General features: G+C 36.7%; 1 protein-coding gene and 2 long non-coding RNA genes across 5 annotated transcripts in view; 1 reads left to right on the plus strand and 2 right to left on the minus strand.

The window, feature by feature from the left end:
• Positions 1 to 6,809: 6,809 nt before the first annotated feature.
• Positions 6,810 to 10,863, minus strand: LOC128241698 (uncharacterized). Its single transcript, XR_008262447.1, has 3 exons — positions 10,452 to 10,863; positions 9,746 to 9,816; positions 6,810 to 7,637 (listed from the first exon to the last, which is right to left on the minus strand). It is a non-coding gene; the product is annotated as an uncharacterized LOC128241698 (long non-coding RNA).
• Positions 10,864 to 13,396: 2,533 nt separating this feature from the next.
• LOC128240156 (uncharacterized) lies at positions 13,397 to 15,222 on the plus strand. The gene is made up of 3 exons (XR_008262060.1): positions 13,397 to 13,465; positions 14,608 to 14,740; positions 15,113 to 15,222. It is a non-coding gene; the product is annotated as an uncharacterized LOC128240156 (long non-coding RNA).
• Positions 15,223 to 17,278: 2,056 nt separating this feature from the next.
• LOC128240734 (activin receptor type-1-like) overlaps positions 17,279 to 20,623 on the minus strand; it is a 56,062-nt gene continuing 52,717 nt past the window's right edge. For all 3 annotated transcript variants that reach the window (XM_052957535.1, XM_052957536.1, XM_052957538.1), the window contains 2 exons: positions 20,049 to 20,179; positions 17,279 to 19,492 (listed from right to left, as the gene is read on the minus strand). In XM_052957535.1, the coding sequence (XP_052813495.1) occupies positions 19,298 to 19,492; positions 20,049 to 20,179 (326 nt within the window). In that variant the 3' untranslated portion in view covers positions 17,279 to 19,297. The remainder of the gene's footprint in view (positions 19,493 to 20,048; positions 20,180 to 20,623) is intronic.

The raw sequence follows: 20,623 nt of genomic DNA on the forward strand, positions 1-20,623 counted from the left end.
ACCGTTTTGGCCAGAGGGGTTCGCAACGGGATAACCTTTTTTGCCAGGGGGGTGCGCAACGGGGTAACCGTTTTGGCCAGAGGGGTTCGCAACGGGGTAACCATTTTGACCAGAGGAATTCCTAGCGGGGCAACCGTCTCTTATGGTCAAAGGGGTTTGCAACAGGGTATCTTTCGATACATGACTGTATAATTCATTATGCTTTTAAGACACAACCAATTAACGCCTCTTCATTTAATCTATAAACTAATCGTTTTTCCTGTGTATTCAAACACTGCGTTTGAAATATAAATCTTTTTGGTCCAAATTCTTCATCACAATCCTGTTTAGACAGGCGTCGACCAGAGTCAGTGGTTATGCGGCACAATTGACTGTCAATTCAGGTGTCGCAGGTTCGATTCCCCGCATCACCTCCAAGAAAAATACTAGTCGTCTTTCGGGATGGACGTTTTATGGGGTCCCGTGTGACAGTGCTATACTCTGGTGCACGTTAAAGAACCAGGGTAGCTCTAACCAGGGTTACATTTTGTCTGTGCACCATGCTCCAAAAACCTAAATTACTGACAATTATATCGAAGAACTCGTCTTGAATGGACCTTTTTTGTGCGAGTATAAATAAGCTTTTTTGTGCGAGTATAAATAAGCTTACATACCCTACCAAGGGCCAGTCCAGTTCGCTCGTGAACGTTTCTTTACAACTGAACCGATTTGTTAAAAATTGTTGAATTTAAGTCCCATAAAACTAAGCCTTCTTGTTTCGGCCACCTGTGTGCATTGTAATTATTACTGTCTATTCAGATTATTTTCAGGCTTGTATTGAATCGTTTGTTTACTAAGTTTTCGCCGTATGTTTTGAACACGATGGTAACACGATAGCTGCATGTGGTACAATAACATACGAACCTTGCTTTGCGTAGATAAAAAATATGTGGATGTTTTATATGACAGTTTTAAAAACTTGTGAAACTTATTTACGTCAGTGTATATCGTACCAATGCTGTATTGTTGACACAAATAACTTTCCATGATAGACCAACAATAAGCAGACCTTTAACTGTTAAGAAAACACATAATATAACAAAGACATGGGCGATTGTCGCACATACATTGACCGCGTATCTCAGTGTGTATATTGGTGTTTTCTTACTCTTCACATCATGTCTTCAATACAATCTCAACACATATCCGCACTTATTCATCCTGGATGCCGACTACGCGCTTTAAACGTAGATCATCAATAAATAAATACGGTAAATTGCAATGTTTAAGAAAGGGGAAAGCTTCCATAAAGACGGGTATTAAAAAGTAAATAGCAATGTTTAAGGACAGGGAAAGCTTCCACTAAGGCGGGTATTATAAGGTGAATAGCGATGTTTAAGAAAGGGGAAAGCTTCCACTAAGTCGGGTATAATAAGGTGAATAGCAATGTTTAAGGACGGGGAAAGCTTCCACTTAGTCGGGTAATATAAGGTGAATAGCGATGTTTAAGGACGTGGAAAGCTTTCTCTAAGCGATGTGCAAGGACGTGAAAAGCTTCCACTAAGTCGGGTATTATAAGGTGAAGAGTGATGTTTAAGGACGGGGAATGCTTTCACTAAGTCGGATATTATAAGGTGAATAGCGATGATTAAGGACGGGGAAAGCTTCCACTAAGTCGGGTATTATAAGGTGAATAGCGATGTTTAAGAAAGGGGAAAGCTTCCACTAAGTCGGGTATTATAAGGTGAATTGCGATGTTTAAGGACGGGGAAAGCTTCCACTAAGTCGGGTATTATAAGGTGAATAGCGATGTTTAAAGACGGGGAAAGCTTCCACTAAGTCGGGTATTATAAGGTGAATAGCGATGTTTAAGGACGTGGAAAGCTTCCACTAAGTCGGGTGTTATAAGGTGAATTGCGATGTGCAAGGACGTGGAAAGCTTCCACTAAGTCGGGTGTTATAAGGTAAATAGTAATGTTTAAAGACGGGGAAAGCTTCCACTAAGTCCGGTATTATAAGGTGAATTCGGATGTTTAAGGACGGGGAAAGCTTCCACTAAGTCGGGTATTATAAGGTGAATAGCAATGTTTAAATACGGGGAAAGCTTCCACTAAGACGGGTATAATCTCTATTTATCTTCCTGTACTGTCGAACCCTTTACATGGACGTAGATATTTTTGTGCGCGTCAAGCCACAAAGATTGTTAGTTGAAGTTAAAAGAGTTCAGGCCAAAATACAAATATAAAGGGAAGGGAATCATTTGTTAGTAGTTTAAAAGGTTAAAAACAGGAGTGAAGAACAGGTTATGGTGAACTGTGTTCAATGGTGCTAACAGCAACATTGAACTGTTCGAGGGTTTGAAGAAGGGGTATATCTGGGGGGAGATTATTCCATAGTACTATGGACTTGGGGAAGAAGGAGTACTTGTAGTAGTAAGTTGTGGCAGAGATTAACCTTTATGATAAGGGATGGTAATGGCGGGATTGTCTAGTAAAAGGGATAAGGAAATATTGAATGGGGATTGCCACCAACTGGTTAGTAATTTTGTACATGAGGGACAATCTGGAATCAATGCGCCGGAGATCTAGGCGGCGCCATTTTAGGGTGTGTAGCATGACAGTGACACTGGAAGTGCGGCCAAAGTCAGACATCGCCCAACGCGCTGCCCTCCTCTGAACCGCTTCTATCTATGTATATATACAGTACAAAGTGCATATTTAAAAAAATAATTATTTTTCAATATTTTTTCACATATTCGGTATTATAATTTTAAGTGAGGAATTATAAGATTGTTTTTGATTTTTAAAAAAAAATGTTTTGAGTTTGAAAATCCGGTGCCAGTGGATTTTCCCATGTTCCAAAAAGGTGGTGCACCCAAATGGTAGATAAGCTAGTAATTATCATATAAATTATCAAGCTTAGCAGTTTGTAGCAAGTTTACGCAACGTAAAATGGAAAAACAAAACAAAAAAACAGTATCCTGTAGAAAACACGTGCAATTCGTTATGACAACGGAAGGAGTGCACTTCCCTAACATTAAGTCGACATCTGATGACAAGCATAGAGCCCAGTCGGCTCCCATTTGACCGGGGCCTACCCATTTTTTCTTCTCTTCTATCGATTGCGTAATATTTAGGTTTATATTTTGTAACACATCCACCTTTTGAAGACTTAAATTATTATATCTGGCTTTGTTCAATGATAAGGGGGTAAATCCCACTTTAGGCGTCTAAATTCCCCCGTCAAACTACACGGAAAAGCGTGAAGGCCAGTCATTCAATGATGTGGGGCAAATCCCCCTTGTGGCTTCTAAATTCCCCCGTCAATCTACACGGGGAAGCGTCAAGGTCAGACATTAAATGAAGTTGGGTTAATCCCCCTTATGCTTCTAAATCCCCCCGTTAAACTACACGGGGAAAGCGTGAAGGTTAGTCATTCAATAATGTGGGACAAATCCCCCTTATGCTTCTAAATTCCCCCGTCAAACTACACGGGAAAGCATCAAGGCCAGTCATTTAATGATGTTGGGTTAATCCCCCTTATGCTTCTAAATTCCCCGTTAAGCTACACGGGAAAGCGTTAAGGTCAGTCATTTAATGATGCGGGGCAAATCCCGCTTGTGTCTTCTAAATTCCCCCGTCAATCTACACGGGAAAGCGTCATGGTCAGTCATTTAATGATGTTGGGTTAATCCCCCTTATGCTTCTAAATTCCCCGTTAAGCTACACGGGAAAGCGTTAAGGTCAGTCATTTAATGATGCGGGGCAAATCCCGCTTATGCTTCTAAATTCCCCCGTCAATCTACACGGGAAAGCGTCAAGGTCAGTCATTTAATGATGTTGGGTTAATCCCCCTTATGCTTCTAAATTCCCCGTTAAGCTACACGGGAAAGCGTTAAGGTCAGTCATTCAATGATGCGGGGCAAATCCCCCTTGTGGCTTCTAAATTCCCCCGTCAAACTACACGGGAAAGCGTCAAGGTCAGTCATTCAATGGTGTTGGGTTAATCCCCCTTATGCTTCTAAATTCCCCGTTAAACTACACGGGGAAGCGTTAAGGTCAGTCATTCAATGATGCGGGGCAAATCCCTCTTGTGGCTTCTAAATTCCCCCGTCAAACTACACGGAAAAGCGTCAAGGTCAGTCATTCAATGATGTGGGGCAAATCCCCGTAAAGGCTTCTTAATCAGATCGCAGAGTTTCATATTTCCATTCGAAAATAAATGTTTTATGGCTAAAAACGTTACTAACGGTTTAATGCATAAAACATCAATTTTTTAACTTACTAGTAAATATGAAAATCTGCGATCTGATTTTTTGTCATCAGCAGTCTTATGCACCAGTCAATTGTACCCCCACCCCCTGGACCGGGGGTTTACCGGGGATAGCCGGGGAAATGGGCCGTGTGATTATCTTCCAGGTGGCCCCGTAGTGCCGTGTGAATGCGTAGGTTTTGTCTTCGCGCCAAAAATAGCGGGGAATGGACCTAACCTAGGGTCCCTGTGGTGCAGGGGTATTTGGCGGGGATTTTACCCGGGTTGGGCTGGACCGGAAGTCAAAGTCCCCGCTGTTCCACGGACCTGGGGGGGGGCGTGGTTTCAATTGATTGGTGCATTATATCAAAAGGTCATAAGGTTCAATCTGTGAGAGTGCAGCTTTAATAGGCACATGCATACCTAAAGCGTTGAACGGCTATAATCGCGACAAACGTGATTTGACTGTATTACAATCCTATTGACAGGCAATACTTCGGTGCTTAGTAACCTTCAATATACTAATAATCGATTAATTATTTCATTAAATAAAAAAATCGAGTATGGACACTCATCACGCACATCTTCAATCGTAACAACTCGGCCATCTCCGGCAAGCTTCGAGATAGACCTCGTAAATAGTAGTAAGGATATACGAAAGTGCGATGCGGCTGCCGGCGATTAACACCGTTTTCAATCCGCGTAAAGAAGGCCCATTGTAACAACAAGGAAATGGATTGTGTTAAATTAAATGTGCTTGTTTAAGAGAAAATATTTATTGTAACCTCAAAGAATGTTCGTTTTAAAAATATTTAGATGTTTCCTTATAGTTGAAGCACTCTATTTCCTCTAGAAAAATCGTGAGCACACAGAAAATGTACTTGACAGTCATTGAAATGATCATACGGTTCATGGCATGCATGAATCATTACATCGGATTAAATGCATGCATGGACTAAATGTCAACATTTTCTCAACAGTTATAGGAATACCCTATGAAATGTAAGTTTTAAGTCATACTTTGCCGTGTTATTTTTCACACCATGCCTTGCCATTAAAACAACATTACTATTCTGTAAAATCATTAATTTGCCTTGTGCAGAGTTTTGTGTGGTAGGATGGGTGTGAGCTTGGCACCCAGTCAGCTTTACCAGCTGAAATCTATGCATGCCTTTACTTCAGCATTGTTGGGTTTGGGCTGCAGATTTTTTTTGTGTAAACAGTTCTGTGGGGTTGGGATGGGGCGGTGACTATCCACGCAGTAAGCTCAATTGTTAGAGTACCAGTACAACGTTCATGTGGATATGCACCAGACAATTGTAACCACGCCCCCCCCCCAGGTCTGGGGAATAGTGGGGACTTTGACTTTCAGTACAGCCAACCCCGGCTAAAATCCCCACCCTGCGCGGACGATCCAATGGCAAAATCCCTGCCAAATGCCCCCACACCCCAGGGACTCTAGGCAAGGTCCATTCCCCTCTATATTTTAAGCGAAGATAAAACCACCGCATTCACCCAGCACTGCAGGGCCACCTGATAGGTAAAAACACGGCCCATTTCCCCAATTAACCCCAGTATTCCCCCGGACCTGGGGTGGGGGGGGGGGGGTTACAATTGACTGGTGCACTAAGTTGACAGAACTTGTCTTAAAATTGTATTTGTTCAAGGTAGATCATGCTTCACTTTACCTCCTAAGCTGTGGATAAAACCCACTCATTAGAAGTTTCCTTACACATTATATTTGTCTTAATCTATAATTATTATTCTCAATTGAGTAAATTGTCATTTTTTATTAAAAACAACAACACCAAAAGAGTAACTGATAAGATACTCAGCTGATTTAATTTTTTGTAAATAAAAGCCTTAAACAAATATTTAGCCAGGTTACTAAGCTTTTCAGCAATGTATACCAGACTTTTTTCAATAATACTTAATCTATTTTGAATAATTAGCCTTTAGATCACTCTTCACCAAATGACTCTTTTATAACTCCATAAAATGCAAACAAGAATAATTACAGTTTGGATCAACACGTCTCTTAATTTTATTTTTAATATTAGTCCAGTAATAACAGAGCCATCTGTATGCAATCCAATGTAAAATTAATGATAAATTAGGTTTTGCTCAAATCTTTACTTTCATTTCTGTGCCAAGCCCTTTTAAGTGCATTGAGTCTTTTGGGAGACTTCACAATATTTCTGGCGTTTAATCCCCATATATGGCTTTAAGTTGCCATACAAATTTAAGTCTTCATTATAAAAAATACTGTATGTCTCCACTTTAACCATAAACACACAATGAGAGGACTATTTAAAGCATTACCATGTGTCAGAATTATAGATCTTTCTTTGCATTTTATTTGTCTAAATGTATTACCGGTCTCTTTAGCAATATCCTTGTGCCTCTTTGAGTACTTGGCTTGACAGTTTGGTTTTTATTACATTGTTTTAAATGTTTTATTTGTACACAACAATGATGATGATGATGATGATGATGATGATGATGACACTATGCTATGCCAAAACCTCAACACATTTTCTTCAAACAAAAAAGGACAGTCATTTAGAATAACTTTTATTACATCATTTGAGAAAATAAACTCATACAATCAACGAAATAAACATGCATCTGTAAAATCACAAGTCATGTTATGTGTTCGTTAAATTTAACTTAATAAAGAAAATAAATATTGGTTGCAGTAAGCAATGCGCATCACTTCTAATAAACATTCCAACAGACTGAAAAATAAATCAACACAAATGGAAAAACTGTTTGCAAGTCAGCTAGTATCTTATTTTATGCCTTATCAGATTGCTATGCAAGCTGGAAGCTTACAAAATCACTCTTAAGTCTGTTGCCTAAGTAGAAACAAGAATGGACATCCTTTTCCTGAGGTCAAGAGAAAGTATCTTGAATTTGAGGCTTATCCTCTAGACCACTTTCACCTTTTCACATTTTAATTTAAAGAGCCCAGTTTACAATATGGCATTTACAAGGATGTGCCCTATTAACGGATTTTCTGAAGTCTTAAAAATTGAACTGAACAAAATAGTTCTCCTTTATTTGGTCTGCCGATGCCATCTGTTTCTGTTTTTGTAGTTATCTCCCCTCCATAATATAGGAAAACCACTTTAAGCGTAGATAAATCCTTTACCATATTACCCTTTTAAAATATATGTTCGGATTTATTTAATAATCACGGACCAACAGATGACTTTTATCTTCAACTTCACATCAGTATGTAAGTCATCAAATATTTGAGATGACAAGATGTTCCACTGAACACTTTGTTTCCATCTTGCACTCATTTTTCCAAGGTAGGCGTTGCAGTTGTGTTAGATGATTTCCATGCATTGCAGGTCAATCCTCATTCAATGGCATTTTTGATTACATTCGGATTCCAGCGCCTGAAATAGAAAACAGAAAATACAACAATAATAGAAATTATATTTTCAGATCAATTATTTTAAAAGCCTGTACAACAACAGAAAAGTATTCACAAAACATTAAGTGCAACACCAATTTAAAGCTGCATCCTCATGGTTTTACTGTTCTGACACCTTTTTTATTTTTATCTTTAAACGAGCCAATTGGCAATTATTGTGCAAATGTATGGAAACCAGTGATATTAGACTGCTGACATAATATCAGATCACAGTCTTTCATATACAAGTTTGAAAATTTGGTAAAAAATCCTCCAACTAGTCATATAAGGTCACACATAATAGAACATATTTTAATTGTTTGGAAAATATTTTTTTGCTATTGCTTTAAGCCATTTAATTAATAATATGTGTAAATTTAATTTAATTACTCCTTTGGGCTTTTGAAGAACGACCAAGAAGAACTGTCAATCTGTGAGAGAGCAGCTTTTAGCTCTGGACTACTGGTAAATTAAACAAGAGCACCGCGGAGTGGGTGCCAACGCTCGTCTGTTTTTTAAAGTCTAAAAAGGGGCATGTTGAACGGTTTTTGAGTTATGAGGTAAGGTTAAAGTTTTTGGACGACGACGCAGACGCAGACGCAGACGACGCCGACGACGCCAAGGCTATCACAATAACTCGACTTTTTTTCTTCGAAAAACAGACGAGCTAAAAATATGAAATGAAATTCATGTTTAAATTCATCTACAATGTTGATATTTTAAAGCGACAGTCCGCAAAAGTAACCGTATTTCAAAAGTTTTTAATAAGTTCCACATTGTTTCAGACCGACTGAACCGCAATTATTTTTTAAAAAATCACTTTAATAACTTAGATTTAACAAATTGAAAATTGCCGAAAGTTGCTATTTTTAGACGGCAAAAGAGAAAGTAGGTCTACGGTTTTTCCGACTACTCTTGGGGGCGATACTATTTCCCGGTCCCGGTCTCCTCCGGTCTCTGTTTTATAGTAGCTATCGGGCGTGATCAAAAAGGTGTTAATGACCGCGGGGGGTAATAGGATTACAAAAGATTACAGTTGATTAAAACATTAGATATTTGATGATAATTATGTCACTATTTATTTCAAATTTTATATCAATAAAACATAAAATAAATTTAGGCAAAGATAAAAACATGAAATATGCACATGTACTGAAATTATTGTCATGAATAACAAACACATTGAGTGTGTGTTTTTTTCATATTAAATTCAGTTATAAGTATACTATTGATAATAGTAATACAAAAAATAACAATGCTTGACTACATGTAAATCAGATATGAGTCGGATATGCAAACATGGAATTTTTCAATTGTAATCATTTATGCTTAAAAAAATTTATGTCATGGGGGGGGGGGGGGGAAACATAAAAGGAAGAACAATAACATAACATAACATAACATAATTTAAAAGGTGCAATTCTAAGTTACTTCATACTCTAGCCGTCCTCAATCTTTTATGCAAAAAACATGAGCATTTGTACTGCATCGCATCTTTCTCTACACCTTTAACACGAATTGCATAAATAGTGTATACCTATAACAAATTGCATAAATTAAGACATAATGTTTATATATTTTATACCATTTTGTTACATATAAAAACAAATAAGATTGTCAAAATCGTGTTATAAACATCAGCAACACAATCCGTTGCCTGGGGCCATAAGTTATGAACCGGGAATTATGAGACCGGATGAGACCGGATTTTACGAGGAGAGACCGGGAAATAGTATCGCCCTGCGCATGCGCAAGAACTTTGGAATCCCACTGTTTTTTTCTATTTATATAACCGTTAACTCTCGGGGGCCGATAGTTAAGAAGAGATATTGAAAATGACACGAAAAACTAATTTCTAGGTCGATTTGAACCAAATTTTTTTTGGATTCGTCAGTCAGGAATGCTTATCAACACATAGATGAATTTTATTTTTTTTTCATGGCTAATTTGCCCGATTTGCGGACTGTCGCTTTAATACTGTCCATCCTTGTTGGTTAATTGTACAAACATGCAGGTACTTTTGGGCTTAAACCAATAGGATACTTGACTGTTAAATAATTGTCCGAATTTCGAAAATAGTACAACCATTACCTCATCTGACTTTTTTCATTAGAAGAAGCCGGGAATCAGAGTCAGCTGCACCCCTGGTACCATACTCTTCTCTGAAAATGACAATAAGATTAAAATCTAAATGTCTGCATTTCATTGGCACAGTAAAAATGTCAGCAATTTTCAATGTTTCTGCATCACCACCACTGGTGGATATCAAAGAATTTAGTCTTGAAAGAAATGTGTGCTGGTTTATGCGTTCAAACTCATTTTGTTAAACCGATAGAATGAAGATCTAATTTATTTAGAGAACTATATTAGTGAACAGGGCCGAGGCATTCAATTGTGCCATTACATTAAATTGTTCGATACCAACACTCACGGATATATAAACCATACATCCTTGGTTAAAAGAATGTAAATTTAAAATTATAAAAATTAAAGTTAATGATATGAAATGTATGAGATAAATACACTGAGAAAGAAAGTCTAACCTATTATCGATCTAAGTAAAGTAAGATTCAGACTTATTTGTTATTACAAATAGATTATTTGTTTTCTTAATTTTTGCCACTGATCACTGGAGCTTCAAAATTGTTATTTACTATATTATAATCTGTCAAATGAAAGAAGACTTTACCCCACCCACTAAGAATTAATGACATTTCCAATTAGTTTCTCATTAGGGCTCTTTTAAAACTATTTATATATTTTATTAAAATACAATAAGTATAAAAATAACACTTACACACAAATAAGTGGTAAAAGTTCGCTCCTCATTCTGTCTTTGGACTAACATATCTCTTGGTTGTTTGAACATCTTCTTGGTCGGCCATGATGGACTATTTTCTTACGACCCGTATTATATCCGAGGCCATATCTTGATACTAGCCGAGGAGTTCCGATTGGCACATCTTGTAAACTTGGAGATTTTCATTAACAGCACACGTTTAAACACGTGCTTATAACTGTCATTTGCTGCATAAAACACATTTAATTGATTTGGTTCATTATTTGTTAAAGGCAGTTATAATATATTAACAGAATAATGATCGTAAGTTATACAGTGAGACAGGTTTTAACACTGTATACTGCGACCTCTGTAAATAATATACTAGACTATGTACGTAACAAGGCAATTGAAAAAAGTGAATAAAGGGTTTATATTTCGTGGGATCTTGAATTCGTGGATCACCCAACCCACGAAAACCACGAACATTAATGCCCCACGAACATTAATGATTTCACAGTAGATATCGAATAAAAAAAACAACATTTGAGTGGCCCCAAATTGTAACCGTCAAATGCCTGCGATTACCCACGAATAGGTGATATATTTTGGTGATTTTGTAATAATATTAGCTAGTTTCATAACGGTAACTGATACACCGATATGTACAAGGATAAATGTCTATAATGAGCATTGCTTTCATCTCGTAAGTGAATTGCGTGTGTCAAGTTAATTAAATGAAACCTGATATTGGACTATTTGTAGTAAATAAAGTAAGGCAAGGCCGTTTAGTGAACCTGGTAAACACATTTCCATTTTCCGCGTAATTATCCATAACTATCTATTCCCTTCGGTCTTCGCCGAGATTCTTTTAAGATACTTAGGCTTGCTTTCAAATTCACATACACGTTGCAATCTTATGAACGTATTTAAAATAAAGTGGTCTTTTAATTCGCACTATTTTAAACTGCATAATTGTATAACCCTGATGCATTGAAAATGCAGAGCAGCATACAATGAATTGATAAAGAGGGCGTGCGTGCGTGCGTGCGTCCGTCCGTGTGTGCGTGCGTGCGTGCGTCCGTGCGTGTAGGGGAGGGGTAGATTCGTTATATTGGCAAATTTTATTTTTAAATGGTGCATCTGAGTTAATCTATTCATATTTTTTCTCCGATATTGATATAAAAAAGATTACTTGGACAATTTAAAGGGGTGCGCCGGGTGCTCTCACCCCCCCCCCAAGAATACACACAAACCGATTGTGATATTAAGTCAGTTTTAAATTACCTATGTTAGCAAAGTAGGTTATCCGTTTATCTACTGTCATAGCCGTCCATAAACAGGGACTCGCAGAGATAGGACATCACTAATACACTCATCACAATTACTTAGGGGTCTCATTAAATCTTGAAATACCAATAATGCACACATTAGGAGTGTTAAAACTAAGATACTGACGGCTGGAACCCTTCAAGAAAGGTAGATATATGCTCAAATATTGTCTTTAATGTCCACAATTTTGAAAAACGTTTCTAACGCGATTCAACAAAAGGCTGAAGCATGATTTGCTGATTGACATTACCAAGTTCTTAATAAAGGTTTAAATATCCATCAACTTAGCATGAGTCCCTGTTGGCGAGTGGTTAAGGTATTGGTTTTCCAATAATTTTCTTGACCGAACAGGCATGGGTATGATCGATCCCCACCACTACCAGGGATGCGTTTCACCAAAGCTTTAACCAATAGCAGAAAGCGATTTATTGATAAAAAATACTATATCAATCCGAATGTCATCAAATTTAAATCTCTAATGTGTATGTGTAACACTCAAATGTCGAAATACAAAAAGTTGTGTAAATTTGTGAAGGAAATAGTAAAACTGTTCTAAATGTTAATATATTTGTACTGTACAACAACGCATGTATCCGATACTCTATAACTCTCGACATATTCATATAAAGCATTGTATAACATATGTCTCTCCCGTTTTATTTGCTTTGTACCTTTGAATATGGAATGTTAACTCTTTACAACAGCCTCGTTGTTATTATGTATTTCTTTTTCACATGCTCATGCTGTCATGTTACATGAACTGAGTTGTTTGAAAATAAAACTTGGAAACTTGGTTTCAGAGACGGTCGTTAAGGCGATCGTTAGCTAATTTTGGTAGTACGACCAAAATTACCGATCGGCACCGTTTCAGGGACGCAACGTGCACCTGCTTTATCTTTAATTCTGATCGTAAACCTACGACCGGCTAGAGGCACTCGTAAACTTAACGATCAAGATGGCGGATGAAGATTTTTTCCATATCAAAGTATATTTTTACTTTTTATCAACATTTGAGAGTTTAATATTGCGTGTAGCACGTTCGCTGGTGTGGATATTTCAAACAATGTCTAAAAATAGCTCAAAACAGTACGAAAATGTTCTATTTTCGCCGATATATGTCAAAAAAGGGATTTTAACTGTAGAAGATGTAAGATTTTTTGTTATATTTAGTTAATGCGTTGTTTTTGTAATAATCGTATTTTACTGCAATATCGGTATCAGAGAGAAAAATAATTATTACGTAAGTGTTTAGCACGAGCGAGTGTCTTTTAAGGGATTTACTCACAGACTTTATATTGGTGACATTTTTTTTAGAAATTGCGTTATTTACGTTGTATTATCAACATAAATCAGAACAGCATCTGGCAGATTATTCCAATCTTAGCTCCAATTACACGTTAGAACTGAATTTTGTCAATCCATGTCGGAAATAATTCAAATTCAAATTTTAATAGCGTTACCATAACCCTTTCCGGCACAATAGAGCATTATATATATATATATATATCACAATTAATAATTATTGACGAATATCTAGCTCTATTTGTCTGTCCCTTTAAAACGCGACCATGTCCCTTTAATTTGTTGTGCGGAATGTGGTGTCCTCAAACATGTGTGCTACTATCATTCAGATAGTGTTCATAGTCAGGACAAGATGGCCGCTCGAGTATTGCTTGTTGCCCTTATCGTCCTTGGGTGCGGTAAGAAAATTATTAAATTATGATTTTCTAAAATAAATAAGTAACACATAGAACAGAAATGTACTACATGTATACGATAGTTACTTTACTCTTAAAATATAAACAAAGTCTGGGAGTTTGTTATTGCCCCCAGACATATTGTAACAAAAACACAGTTAAGGAAAATTACACCAATTCGGAAACGACTACACAGTGTTACATGCGCCCCCACCCACCCTCCGTTTTTAACCCATGATAGTTGATCAAAGCACGACTATACCATCTCAGACCATTGGGGTCTTTCCATCTATACATGTGTTGAGGCTGAATGCCTTTGTGACTTTTAAAAAGTGCTGAACATTATGGATCTACTTGATCTACTCTTTTTGTGTGCCGTTTCACCGAATTGTTTGTACTCCTACACCGGAAGTTGTCACAGTATTAAATAAACAGTGGGCAATCAATAATTTTTCTTTAATGAAACGCAATTTTATTTATATCGTTGTTAACGCAAGTGGGGCATAATTGTCTTACAAGTATTTGGGGTCTCGAAACACTAAACATCAGTGTGTTTCTTAGTGTGCAAATTGGTCAAACGATTGTAGAATGTATAAGAAATTATTTAGTGGTTATTAACTTTTAAGGTCATTCTGATATACATCATAAAATAAATTGTTATTTTCTTGACACAAGTTGCCAATACAGTGTAAAACAGTGTAAAACATACTCCCCTTACCCCCCTAACCTAGTCCAAATAATTGTACGTTGACGGATTTTTTTACGATTTTTGGTATGGCAAATTCTTCAGGTTAGGGATTGGGAGAATCCCGTATAACACGTCTATTGTTTTAAACTACCCAGTAACCGAAGAAACTTCGCTCCAAACGTGGTGTGTGTTTTTCGGGTTTTTGTGAAATTTATGTATAAACTTTCCACAAATCTTCAAAGGATATGCGCCTCCTCCCATCGACACACAGTAAATTAGTTTCAAACCATGGTATGGAGGTTTGGGGTTCTAGTGAAATGTATGCATATATTCCGTTTTAGTGTAGGGACGCCATGCTAGCCCCACCCCTAAATTCGATAGAAGTGTTTTAACTTGTTTAGTGGTTGAATAGTATGGTAAGATCTATAACGCTCAGATATCTTATTCCTCTGTCCAGGTTTTGCCCTGAGCCAGCTGCTGACGCCATTCATGGTGTGTGAGATCCAAGAGTTGCACAAGCGAAATCTGACGTCACTTCCGTTTTCCCACCCGGAAATGGTGGAAATAAGGGAATACTGTTCAAAACACACGTGAGTTTCATGTCTCAAAAAATAAAGTAATGAAAATACGGGTAAAATAGTTCATATAAAGTTTATATGGAAACGTATAGTGGGAACGTACAGTACGATGCCGGCCCGCTTGTTTATTTGGCCTCGTTTGGTCAAAAGAAAGATGTTTTAACAGTCGATAATACTAGTGAAGTCTGTTATATACGTCCGGCATAGAACAGTACAAGAACAATAGTTGTTGCGACGTCTTTTAAATATGGATTGAGATGGTCCAATGCAATACAAAAAGCTGCTGTCAAACTTTTGGCTAAATAATAGTACACTACATGTATATTCAATGTTTCATGTCATTCCGAATTGTACAATTATGATTATATGTGAATATCATTTCAGGTATGACCACCTTCCAGGAAACATCGGGACTTTGGGAAAATAGTGTTCAGTCCATGATTTTGAAGTGTTGTAAATGGTACTAAACCAAATAAAGATACTTACTGGTCGAACTGTTTTCCTTGTAGAAGACCGACTGTTCGTAGAGGTGCTTCAGTTTGTCATAAGTTTTCAAAGCAATATTAATGCATTAAGATATAAAACTATTGTTAAGATAGTTTAGTTTCTGTGATATAGCAAAGCAGATCTGTCAAGTTTTGGCATTTTGGGGTTCTTTACGGCGCCGATCTGGAATGTATGTGCCTATCCATTATTTTTATGGTGTCACCTTCGGTGTACGGGCTGGCGGCGACCAGTACGTTGTCCGATAATAACTCTAAAAGCCTTTGTCCAATCATCACAAAATTTAGTCAGGATGCGTATAGGCAAACTATCTTGAACAAGAAAGCATCTTTAATTATAGAAATTACCTATGATCGGTATTATCCTTACACTAACTTCAGAAATCCTTGTCCAAAGTGTGCATAGGTATACACCTCGACGAATTTCTAATTGGCAACCATGTTTATTATGATGCTATTCGTCAGTTTTAGTGAATAAATCTAATGTTTGGTTATTTTTGTATTGAACACACCAAACTATCGATTGACTCAAAGATAACACGTATGCATGTACAAAATCATTCATGCGGAACGGTAGGTGCAAAAATAGTCTATGTGCTCACGTTTCTCGTGCACGGCACGGGAGTTGTCGAATATGGTGGGAATGGATTCTTCGTGGATTGTCTTTATGAAAAAACATTATATATGGCGAGAATGAGCATTGCAGAACGCGCGCAAGCCGTCTGCATGATTCGTGCCAGCACCCTTATCAGACAGGTATATTACGCGTTGTTATAAAAGTTGCAATATGTGTTATTATTTATTATTAAGTGCAAAATATTGACAGAAACATGTTTGTTTATATTAAACTGTAGGTGATTCTTATTTACGTAAAAACAGTCGTAAACAATTCCACGGGTTGAAACTGATTGAAAATTCCAATTGTACCCATTCAAGGAAACATGAACGCGATGAGGTATCAAAATGACGTCATTCGGCCGGTTCTTCTACCTCATATATCCGTGCCAATCGCGTTATGATGTTGGCACAGGATAACGCACCATCTCACGCGGCTAGAAGCACACAATTATGCTTGTAGAAAACAACGTGCGGACACTCCAATGGCCTGCAAAAAGTCCGGATTTAAATCCGATCGAGCACGTGTGGGACCTTTTTGAAGCGCAAGGAGCGTGCCCAGCCGCTGCAACAAAATCTCAAGAGTGCTCACGCGTGTTATTCATCAGATTTGGGCAGCCGTTCCACAACCGTATATTCACAGATACATTCTATCAATGAGGACAAGGTGCCTCGCTGTAATTGCCACAGCAGGTGGAAATACAAAGTATTAAAACAAAATCAAATACGACGTGATTTGATCTTGCAGTTTTAAGGGTGTCAATGTTAACCCTCTCTGTTAAGTTTGTTCCCGTGATCATATTTCAATGAAGAATGTTTTATGTATAAGGAATAAATTGTATTAACCTTTTGTTTGGTTATTTGTATTTTTCTCTGAATACTTTTCCTAAAATATGATAAAAACTATGTGGCCAATTAGAAATTCGTCGTAGTGTAAATTTTCGGACAATTTTGATAAACAGCCATATTGCTGGAGTTGCTCAAGAGTTATAGACCTTTATGGCTTTAATTATAGAAATTATCTATAACTGGCCTTGCCCCATCAATGGCTTATGAAGCCCTCAGCCAATCATCACCAATTTTGGTCAGAATGTGTATGTACATGTACAAAGTAACGTATCTTGACAAGTTAATCAGCCATATGGCTGAAGTAACCTTAGAGCTTCAACTTTAATTATAGATACATAAACAATGTATTTATTTATAACCTAAAATGGGTCTTGTCAAATCAATAACTTTAGGAGCCTTTGTCCGACCTCCACCAAATAATTTTGGTCAGTAAACGTGTATTGGTCAGGTTTGATAACCAGCCATGTCGCCTCCAAATATATATATGTAATTATGTATATATATAGCAATGATGACAACAAGACTGTCACAATACCGTGGTTGATTTAAATGAAAAACCAACAAACTGAAATGTTTTCTTTATCTTTCAGACATTTATTTTTTCAATATCAACATAAAACAAATTTGCAAAATTTATAAAATACATAAAACTGAAATGATTAAAAAAATTATCTTACATGTATTATGACAGAAAAAATCAGATCTATAACATAATTTTAAAATAATACTACATTAAACATATAACACAAGAGAACAAGTATATTACATCTATTATCATTTGATGTGTAGGGTGGTTTGTTGATTAAAGAACATGTTAATCCTTTCAAACCTTAATCCTCCCTGATTGTAAGAGACTAAGTGTAAGTGTAAGCAACAATATTGTTAGGCCAAAAAAAAAATTGTTTGGTTAGGGTAAAATCTTTTTCAAAAACGGGTAGGGAAGCTAGGCTTTTCTATTTTTTCCTTACGCTTTATGTAAGAACATTTTTGTAATGATTGGAGAATTGGTTAAAGTAATCTCCTGTGTAAAGCTTTATATTAAGAGCACACAAACTAAGAAAAATATTTGATTTCAATTGATTCAGTGTCAGTGTTTTTTCGTAGATAGGATCGGGTAATGCGAACCTAATGTTATTGTTTTTAAGGCCTTATTATGAAGGCTATTTGTCATATTATTTAAACTTTAAGTTTAAGTGAAAAAAACTTTAAAAAGCTAATCCAAACATACCCTTCAATTTTTTCTGTAATGTTTAGCTGAAACATATATGGAAGGACTTCTCCAAATATGATATAACATTGTATTGATTAGCCTTCTCTTGAAATCATTGCATACATGCTAAGTCCATAAAATATGTTTCAAATATATACATCATCAATAATTTACTTCATGTATACAGGTTTTGTTGATGAATAACCATGTGGTCCTTAATATATGTTTTAAATATTTACACAATCAATGATTTATGTCATGAAAACAGGTTTTATTGATGATTATGGCAGAAGTTTTTTTTTTTAAAAAGATGCGAAACCATGACATATCTTAATACATTTTCAAATATTTATAAAATCAATAACTTATGTCATGTAACACGTTTTGTTCATGACTATGGCAGAAAACAAAATGAAATAAGATGTAAAACAATGTATACCTAAATACATGTTTCAGATATTTACACACATCAATAATTTATGTCATGTATACAGGTTTTGTTCATGACTATGGCAGAAAACAAAATGGAAAAATATGCAAAACAATGTATACTTTGTACACACTTATGTGTTACACATTTACACATAATGGTATTTATTCCATTGCGTGTATTGAGACTGCCAACACATTATCCCTGATTCTTTCCTCAAAGAGCACTAGAGCATGTCAGAACATCTGGTGCCTTGTTTTAGATACATCGGTCGTGAAAATAACAGGAATGTCTTTTCAAACAATTGTGTTTTAACACATTCCCACATTGACACGTTTCACACTTAGAGAGAAACAAGTTTTACCCTCTTCATATACTGGAATATTTACTCTTTTCACACTTTCAATGTAGAAAGTTTTTCACACATTTGCATAAACACTTGTCAATTATCACACATCAATGATATTCTTTACGATCTTGCCTGCGTAACTTGCACTTGTTCGTGTATTTTGCACACATTTAGAGACAGTGTTTCAATTTCCACACATCAACACTATTCATGATGATCTTGGAGGCCATGATAATCTCACTTAACCCAACCTTCATGAAAATGCGTGTTTTTTCACACTTTTAAGTGCAACAATTTTCACACCTTTATAATGTAAGGTTATTTGCGTCAGTTTTAGCACATCAATGACTTTCATGATAAAAATATTGACCACACTCAATACTTTCCCGCTTAGCCCACAATTACATGTGTTTTGACACTTTTTCCATGCTTATATTGTGTAACAATTTTCACACCTGAACTCAGTGTGAGTTTTCACACATCAACTATTTTCTCAATGATCTGATGTAACACGTTTTTTCAACACAACCCTCTCTTATTTGTACATGTGTTTTAACGCTTTTTCACACTTATATAATGGAACAATATTCACACCTGAACTCAATGTCAATTTTCACACATCAACAATTTTCTCAATGATCTTATTGGCCATGATTTTTTCGCGCAGCCCACTCTTGTCCATATACTTTTCATCTTGTGCCTCCTCCCAGAGTTTCCGCAATGTCTTTTTCAGTCGTAACACTGTGAGGCGCGCTTTCGGATTCTGATTCCAACACTCACGAAGCACTCGAGACATCGGCAACAGAATCTAAAATATATAAGGCAAATATAGTGCTGAATTTCATCATGAATAGTTGTAAGTAATGTTCTATGAGAAACCTGCCTCCCCCTCAACTTTTTATTGAATATGCTGACGAAATCCCCCTCCCATATGAAATTCACCTTTTTCTTGACATTTTCAAGGGTCAATGACATAATAAAGTTGATAAACGATAACTGAAAGAATCTTTTAATCCTGTAAATTTTGGCTGAGCATGATGAATGTGACTGGGTAAAGGTGCTCATCCACTCCTTTTTTTTAAACCATGCATGTCCATTTCAACTTGCAAATGTCCAGTAAAAAAACTTCTCGTCAATACTCTTGTTTTTGAACTCCATTCTAACAGGCTTAAGAAGCGTATACATACCAGTACTTCAATTTAATTTTGATAACATTAAATGGTTATTGCGTTTATCAAAAGAAAATTCCTCTATAAACAAAAAAAGGAGACATAAAAAGTTTCCAGACACTGGGGCCAAGAGAACTTTTCCCCTAGTGGGATCAAAACAACCACCTCTTAAAGGCATACATATGTTATACTTACACAATCTGATGCCCATCTATTGGGTATTACTGGCCGGTTCTGGTCCACGACAACCACCTTTCTCATATCCTCAAACGATGGGTCTGATGGCACGGCATCCCAGAATGGCGGCTTATATTCCTCAACTATACCTGTAATGAAAAGGTTACAATTAATATAATGGAATAAATATTGGAGCTCTTCTACAAACTTCCAAACTTCCCTTTTTGTGGAGGAAGTGGCTAATGTCCTACTTAACAAAACCATTAGGGGGCTAATGTCCTACTTAACAAAACCATTAAGGGGCTAATGTCCTACTTAGCATAACCATGAAGGGGCTAATGTCCTACTTAACAAAACCATGAAGGGGCTAATGTCCTACTTAACAAAACCATTAGGGGGCTAATGTCCTACTTAACAAAACCATTAGGGGGCTAAAGTCCTACTTAACAAAACCATTAGGGGGCTAAAGTCCTACTTAACAAAACCATTAAGGGGCTAATGTCCTACTTAGCATAACCGTGAAGGGGCTAATGTCCTACTTAACAAAACCGTGAAGGGGCTAATGTCCTACTTAACAAAACCATTAGGGGGGC

This window comes from Mya arenaria, chromosome 7 (genome assembly GCF_026914265.1).
Source record: "Mya arenaria isolate MELC-2E11 chromosome 7, ASM2691426v1".
Classification (NCBI taxonomy): Eukaryota; Metazoa; Mollusca; class Bivalvia; order Myida; family Myidae; genus Mya; species Mya arenaria.